The 8616-nt window shown below is 26.9% G+C and overlaps 1 protein-coding gene across 1 annotated transcript in view; it reads left to right on the top strand.

Annotated features, from left to right (window-relative positions):
* Positions 1 to 1231: 1231 nt before the first annotated feature.
* The window catches only part of LOC129611584 (fibrillin-2), a 105814-nt gene continuing 98429 nt past the window's right edge, over positions 1232 to 8616 (top strand). The window contains exons 1-2 of the mRNA XM_055524792.1: positions 1232 to 1347; positions 1506 to 1591. Coding sequence (XP_055380767.1) covers positions 1232 to 1347; positions 1506 to 1591 — 202 coding nt within the window. The remainder of the gene's footprint in view (positions 1348 to 1505; positions 1592 to 8616) is intronic.

Below are 8616 nucleotides of genomic sequence, written 5' to 3'. Positions count from 1 at the left end.
AACATTTTGAAGAAAGTATTCAACCGATTTACTTGAAATTTTATATATAAGCTCAGCTCGACCGTCCGCAAAAATTCGTATGTTTTGGAAGAAATCAGGCATCGGCAACTAGACGTTTACTACGGGCCAAATATACGTTTTTGTGTATATAAAGAGAAATAATCAGCCGATTTCATTGAAATTTAATATATGAACTCCTCGTATTAAAACAATGAACATGTAAATTCTTTTGGAAGATCAGGGCTCGAAAACGGATTTGCGGGCCGATTTTACATTTTTCACCATTTTGAAGAAAGTATTCAACCGATTTACTTGAAATTTCATATATAAGCTTTGCTCGATCATACGCAAAAATTCCTAACTTTTGGAAGAAATCAGGCATCAGCAACTGGGCGTTTACTACGGGCCAAATATACATTTTTGTGTATATAAAGAGAAATAATCAACCGATTTCATTGAAATTTAATATATGAATTGCTCATATTAAAGCAATGAACATATAACTTTTTTGGAAAGATCAGGGCTCGAGAACTGATTTGCGGGCCGATTTTACATTTTTCACCATATCCACAGAACAAATTGATGAAAATTCTTGAAATTTGATATTTGAGTTCTGGTTGTTACCGAAACTAACTGGTGAGCATTTCAGGGAATTCGGGTAACACAAAGCGAAACTCTACTAAGAGCCAAATTTACATTTTTCTAAGTATGTTAACTATAAGCTTACTAATGTCCTAAAAATTGGAAAGAAGTATTTAACAAACATTTTTATAACATTCTGTAACACTTTCATTTAACTAGACTATACAGAATGCGGTCGGTTATGTGCTGACCACATCAGATTTTTTTTCAATGAATTGTCGTAAATTTTGACTTTGATGATAAGTTACAAGAAATTAAACATTGAAAAACTATTCTCACAGCCATTTATCAAATTAAGGAAGAAAATAAATATAAGAAAAAAAAAGGAAGCAATTTATTATACAATCCTGTTTCAATCTTATGATACCTTATTTGCTCCAATATCTCCTTTTCAAATAAAAAAGAACAGAAGGATAAAGAGAAACTGTTTTAAAGAAGATGGTTTCAAATTTTTCAATAGTATAAGTTTCGATAGTTAAAAAGTAAAGAAAATTTTTCAATAAAAAAATAAAAGTTTTCGATCGCGTTTCACGTATTTCGACCCCCTCCCCCTTCTCCTCCTACGTACTTACTCAAACAGTAGCTTTAGATGTATACATCTAGATACAGATATGAAAGCAGCTATGCAACTATATATGCAACTTTAATAAATGATACATTATATCCACCTTTAATCGTTCCTTTGATAATAGATTTAAGAGATAAGTTTTTGTTTTTATTGAAATTTATAGAGAAAATTCATAAAAGAAAAAAAAGAAATAAATTTACTTTTTGATATTTTCTGCAAAGTCAAATAATACGCCTTTATACATAAGTGCTGAATATGAAAAAAGAAAAAAAAAACAATCTTTCAAACTTTAAAGAAATTGTAATAATCAAAATGCTCGCAGAATTTTTAGTGCAAATAATGGTAAAAACGATAATGATAATATTGTAGAACGAGTTCCAAGTACTTATTATCAAGACTGGAACATGTTTTCATTCTTATTTTTTAAAAAAGCAAGAAATGTCATCAGAATACTTCTAAAATTATTTCTATATAATAAAATAAATGTAATTAACAGTCAATAGCAGTTTTAACTAAGAACTAAATTTAATACTAATGGCCGCCTAAAAACACAAGGAATGTCCTAGAACTGCATTTTAACATCATTCCTACTGTTAGCTTAATTAAATTGTGTATTAAATTTCACTCGTACAATCGAGGAATGATAAAACATAATTTTACTATACAAGACGTACGATAACCAACGATCACAAATTTTCAGTCTACTTTTAGTTAGAGTTTGATGCTTGCAGAGAACAATTGTGAAAGCTCTCGTCTTATTTCTTCTCTCTGAAACACATTCTATAAAGGATCATATGTGAAGGGATACCGTAACAATTGACACCACTTTAACTCTATTCTTTCTTTAGGAAAAAGCCAACAGGTTCTTTGGCATACTCTTAGCAAAAATGAATTGAATATTCCTCAACGTTTTGCAATTCTGCAAGCTGTTTTTCTCCGCCTTAACATAATGATGAATGCCATATATTCAAAATTCTGTACATTGTAGTATTCATTAACATTAATTAAGTTTTCGCCTAATCCGCTCTTTTATTTTTTCTTTCTTTTTAGAACTACAAACCCTTACTTGTTTCGGCATACTTATATGTTCTACATCAGCATACTCCTTTTCAAAAATTCAAATGAAAACAGTCTAAGCAATTCGGGCATGCAAAATCCATAATTGATATTTTTTACACTTCCGTTCTATTATAGTACTTTATTTGCAGTAAATTTGTTAGAGTTTATGCAGTAATTTTTTTTCTGCAGCTAAAAATAATTAATTTTTAAGTTAGACATGCAAACGCAAACTGCATTTTCGAAAATAAAAATTTGTTCAATCTCATTTTGAATAAAAAAAAAAGAGAAAATGGGTTGAATAAAAAGAGCTTAGGAATTTCTCGTCATTCTTCGTATTATAGAAAAATACTGTCAGTATATATTGTGGTGATTGCTAAAATACGCCACCTACATAATAAACACATAAATAAATAATTTAATCAGTAAATTAAAAACTGCTTGCAATGATAAGCATGCATATAATCACTTCAAAAACGGAAAACGCATGAATTTTTTCTGTTTACTCAAATATTCTAATATAAATAAAGATTCTAGGACTTGATTCTTACGATTCGACTTTCTTATGGGAATTAGTTTTTTTTTTTCAGAAAACTTTTTTCCTATTTATAAGATTTTTTGCAAATAATAAATTGAGCGAAAAAGCAGAATAAGAGAAAGGAAACAAAAAAGAAAAAAAATCTGATGTGGTCAGCACATAACCGACCGCATTGTGTATTGTCTAGTTAAATGAAAGTGTTACAGAATATTATAAAAATGTCTGTTAAATACTTCTTTCCAATTTTTAGGACATTAGTAAGCTTATAGTTAACATACTTAGAAAAATGTAAATTTGGCTCTTAGTAGAGTTTCGCTTTGTGCTACCCGAATTCCCTGAAATGCTCGCCAGTTAGTTTCGGTAACAACCAGAACTCAAATATCAAATTTCAAGAAATTCCATCAATTTGTTCTGCGGATATGGTGAAAAATGTAAAATCGGCCCGCAAATCAGTTCTCGAGCCCTGATCTTTCAAAAAAAGTTATATGTTCATTGCTTTAATATGAGGAATTCATATATTAAATTTTAATGAAATCGGTTGATTATTTCTCTTTATATACACAAAAGTGTATGTTCGGCCCGTAGTAAACGTCTAGTTGCCGATGCCTGATCTTTCCAAAAAATTTACATGTTCATTGTTTTAATGCGGGGAATTCATGTATTAAATTTCAATGAAATCGGTTGATTATTTCTCTTTATATACACAAAAATGTATATTTGGCCCGTAGTAAACGTCTAGTTGTCGATGTCTGATTTCTTCCAAAACATACGAATTTTTGCGGACGGTCAAGCTGAGCTTATATATAAAATTTCAAGTAAATCGGTTGAATATTTTCTTCAAAATGTTCAAAAATGTAAAACAGGCCCGCTAAAAAGTGCAGTTCCCGAGGCCTGATATATACCAAAAGTTGATCGATCCGTGCCATGGTGGAAACAAACTTACATATAAAATTTCATCAAAATCGGTTCAGCCGAACTTGAGATACACGCGTACACACACAGACCGACAGACCGACAGGTTGCTAAAAATAGTTTATTTACACTTCCCTACTATGGAGAAGTACGTTCCCACCGAAAACTCGATATGCAAAATTTGTTGCCATCACATAACCTACCTATTGTTTACACAATACGGTCGGTAATAAATTTGTTTAGAAAGTTAAAGAAGCGTCTTATTCAACATGCACGGCACGGGTGCACTTGTGTGTTCTAATATTCATGGTTTTTTCTCTTTTAAGGAATTATTTTTAAGGATTCTCTATATAGTTAAATAGCATTTGATTGCATTAGAAGTTGCAATTGAATAAAATGTTGAATTTATATTGTTGTATAAGTTTTTTTTTTTTTTTGTGTAAAGAAATGTTGAAATGATGACTTTTTTTATTTTTCGAAATTTGTTTAAATCTTCTTTTCCATTCACAGACATTCATACGTATTTGTCTTTGTTCTTTATAATATTATGTACTTTTGTTTCCCATTATTAACTTAGTTTCTTTTTTTTTCAAATATTTTAATGCTATTCACATATTGCATCTGTTTGTATTATCATTAGGTTGCGTATATTGCTTGTGGAATTCAAATAAACGAAATAATATAAAAATTAAATAAAATGATTTGTAGAATTTTTAAAATATAGACAAGATTTTGTAGACAAGTCTGACACTTGCAATATAAATGGTACACACATGCTTATGCCTAAAATACTTTTAAGTTAATAAATAACACGTTTTTCATTTGAAAATTAAAAAGTAGTCAATATATCAAATGCAAACTAGCCGGTTTTTATTTATTTTTGAGGCTACACTCTCTATAGTAAAACCAATTCGGAGTGAGTTGTTTTGCAAAAATCAAGTTGTTTCTACGCTGTCATCAACACAAGACATTTAGTTCCTTGTTATTTTAAGAAACAAAGTTTTTCTACCGAATCGGATATAAACTATATCCGAAAGCTTAATTAGTTACTCTTAAAATATTAAAATTTTTTATCTCTATCATTCTTTGCAAAACTGAACTGTTTCATGTAAATAAGTAAAGTCAAACTTTTGATCTTTCTATTTTATATATAAAATCACAACCTCTACATATTTTCGTTTTAATTGGTTCAAATGTGTGAAACGAAATTGTTTGATTTGCACTCAAACATACTCATGTTTCAGATACTTGCGCCAACTTCTAAGAAATTATTTATTTTTAACACTTTAAATTCTAAAAGATTTAGATTATGATTCTTAATTTTGAAATTTCTCTTTTCCAAATAAGTTTCTGACTTATTTATACATAAATAGACGTAATACGAATTTCTGTGTGTTTGCAAAAATGTTAGACCTCATACAATACAAGTTTGAAATACTTTCAAACATCAATGTTTAAGTTTATTGTTCTTGTACCAAGTAATACTTTTAGAATAAATGTTATTGTATCTATTATTTTCATCAGCCACCATTCAATCTTATAAATTGTTTACACCTAAAACACAATTGAAATAATTGCTTTTTTAAAATAAAAAAGAATATATTGTTATACTGTTATAATAACGGAAAACGTGTCAAATGTTGGAATGATTATTTTGAATGGAATGTAACAATACCTTTTTAAAAAAATATTTTTTACACTACTATCATACATGTTTTGTAGTCTTTCAAAAGTAAATTCATAAATTTAGAATAAAAATAAGTGCACTTCTTATATGTTTGTGTATTTACATACGTGCTTTCTTATTCAAAAATTGAATAATATTAAAAAGAATGTTATTATATTTTTTTCAGTTTAAAGACACTAAGAATGAAATGTAAATGACATGTAACTATGACAATATTTTGATTTGTACTTGAAATAAAAAACAAAAATTGTTCAATATTTATGAACATTTTTCCTTTAAAAACACACCGAACACACTAAAATAAAAAAAATAGAGTTCAATGAATTTTTGCTATAACATTGTATCTTTGTTTGAAAATTTGAATATTCATAGGAGAATTATTGAAGATGTGATAGACTTAAAAACATAGAAATTTATTATTTATTCAATTTAATATTGAGTACTTATATAAAATAGTATATAAGAGTTATTTGAAATATTGAAAGATTGAATTTACAATTTAGAATTTCTGATCGTATTGCAATAAATGTAAGTATAACCAGATTCCTTAAATGTCAAATTAAATTATTTTATGTGTATTCAAGATATAATTTTCGGTAAAAGTTAAATATAATAAATTGATTTAAATATTAAGGTTACGGGGGTTTTAAAATTAAAGCAATGCAGTAAAAATTTTCTTTTCGAATAATATTCTTCCTTTATATTTTTTTATGCAACAATATCAATAAATTCCAATGGCTTATCAATTTTTGCTTTAAATTGAACAAAAAAAAAATACTTGTAGAACAGAATTTCTAATTTGCATTGAAAAATATGTAAGTAACCATTGCTAAAATGATTCTCGATTTATTGAATCTATTTCGAATACCATTTAGAACAAAAGAATAATAATTTGATCTGTTTTGATGACAGTAAATTTTATTATTAAAAAGAAGCAAAGTTTAATAGATTTCTCGTAAACTGAAGGGCCTCAAGATTTTAATTGGTGAATATAGCTGAAATCACATTTGCAGTTCTAACAAAGATCTGCAATATCCGCACGTTTTTGTAATTTACTTCAAAAAGTATTCCGTTTTTATTGGTCGAACTGCAAAAGGTCTTCTAGCAAATCGAAGGCATAAAATTTTTTTCCGCTTTAATATTCATAACCTCAATTAGTAAAGAATTCAATTTATGAAGAATATAATTTATATTTTTTGACACCAGAGTTTTTGTTTGGCAGCGCTGCTTTAGTAGTTCTATTGCAGTTCAATTTTTACTAATAAGATTTCTAGCAGTCAGAACTGCAAAGGCGAATTTAGAATCAGAACGGCAAAGGCGAATCTAAAGAAAATAAATTCAAATATTTCGGTATATTGGTGTATTTTTCTGTGAAAATAAATATTAGATTTTTCCCAATTTTATAGCGAATTTTAGATTTAATCCAAATCAAACGTGGTTGCGTTACAAAACGTTCCAAACTAAACAAGATTATAATAAAAAATCTTATAAATAACCTTTATATGCTTCTTTTAACTTTAAAAACAGAAATTGATTTATTATTAAATAAATAAAAATTTATATTGTTTGAAAAGAAAAAATCACCTACTTCCGATTACTTTTATTTTCGTTAGAAAATTTTTTAATCTATATAAACCTTATAATCTTATAATCTTAAATAATATAAAATTTGTTTTTCTAGATAATTTTTTTTTAAAATGTTTTATTGTTATAAATTCACTTTTATCTTATCCTACCTAAAAATTCTACTAAAAAATTTCATCAATTATTCTACTTTTTTATTGGTTATCAATTCAAAATTTATAATCCTATATTTGATATTAAGTGATTCAAAAATAAAATATTTATTTTCTAAGTTTCTTTAAATATAAAATGAACAACTCTATAGAAAAATTTATTGTGTATTAAACTATAAATTATATTTTGGTATTCCATAAATTAAGATTGACTTGACATTAAATTTTAAAAAATTAAAATAAAAATAATTGTGGGGAAATATTAAACTAAATTTTGTTCAAGCGAATTGTCACTTGTTGTCTTAAATCACTAAATTTTATGCAGATTATTGTGCACTATTAAAGTTAACAAACAAACATTGTATACTCGTGTATGATTTTATTCATTTGGGACAGATATTAGGAGAACAAAAAAAACGAATTAAGAAATTTCATAACAAAGTTTTTTTTTCTCCTCAATTTTCCGAAAAAAATACATAGATACATACATATTTTCGAAAATACGATATTTTTGTATTAAAATTCAATAAAAATATTTTTTAAAAAGTCACCAATTTATCACTTTTTACGCTCTTTTCTCTCCCCTCCCCCCATTTTTTTTACATTTTTCATTCTTATTTTGTTTATTTCATTTAGAAAGCAACGGAAGAGGTTAAAATGTTTTTTAAATAAAATTGTTTTTTTTTTTTTTATATTTTCAAGAAATAAAACTGAAGATTTATGGACGATTTTATTACGATATTTCTTTTTTTTTTGTGGGAAAGAGGAACATTTATAATCAATTACTTCAATCTAACGATTTGATATAAGCAATAATTTGATAATCGATTCGTAATGGTTATAGGTTTCGATGCACTACAAATTATGTATTGAATAATTTTTTTTTTTGTTTTTGGGTACCCAAACTTGAAAGATTATTCAGAAATTTAAACTTTGTTTATAATATACATACAAACACGCAACATTCAGATGCTCGATATGTGAGCATATGATTTTGAGTTCCTTTAAAAGATCGACTTGAATACTATTTTAAATGGACAATCAAATTGGCGAATATTCTTGATATGTATAAACATATTACAAAATCTCCTTAGCATGAACTCAAACCTATTGTCAAAATTTTCAAAGAAAATTTTTTTTTGCTTGGTTTGTGTTCATGAAAACTTTGTTTTTACTTTTGTGTCTTTTAAATCATTTTGTTCTAGAATTGTGAAATTTGGCACTACAAATTATAATAGGTCTTGCAACTGGTCAATACTGTTAATGTTAGTACAGTATTTGGTTTTGTTTACTTTAGTTACTAAATCGCCTTGTGAAACTCTTATTTCCGTGTCACATGTTTTACTAATATATTAAACAGAAAAATATGATTGAAGATGTCTTTCACCAATATGTGGCTAAACGCGAATACTAAAACTGGGTTCCTTTTTAGTAAACATTCTATAATAGTACTCAATAATTTAATAAATAAAGCATT

The sequence above is a fragment of the Condylostylus longicornis genome, unplaced genomic scaffold, assembly GCF_029603195.1.
Source record: "Condylostylus longicornis isolate FDR11 unplaced genomic scaffold, ASM2960319v2 ptg000053l, whole genome shotgun sequence".
Lineage (NCBI taxonomy): Eukaryota > Metazoa > Arthropoda > Insecta > Diptera > Dolichopodidae > Condylostylus > Condylostylus longicornis.
Note: the sequence above shows the minus strand (reverse complement) of the source record. Positions and strands in the feature narration are given on the sequence as shown.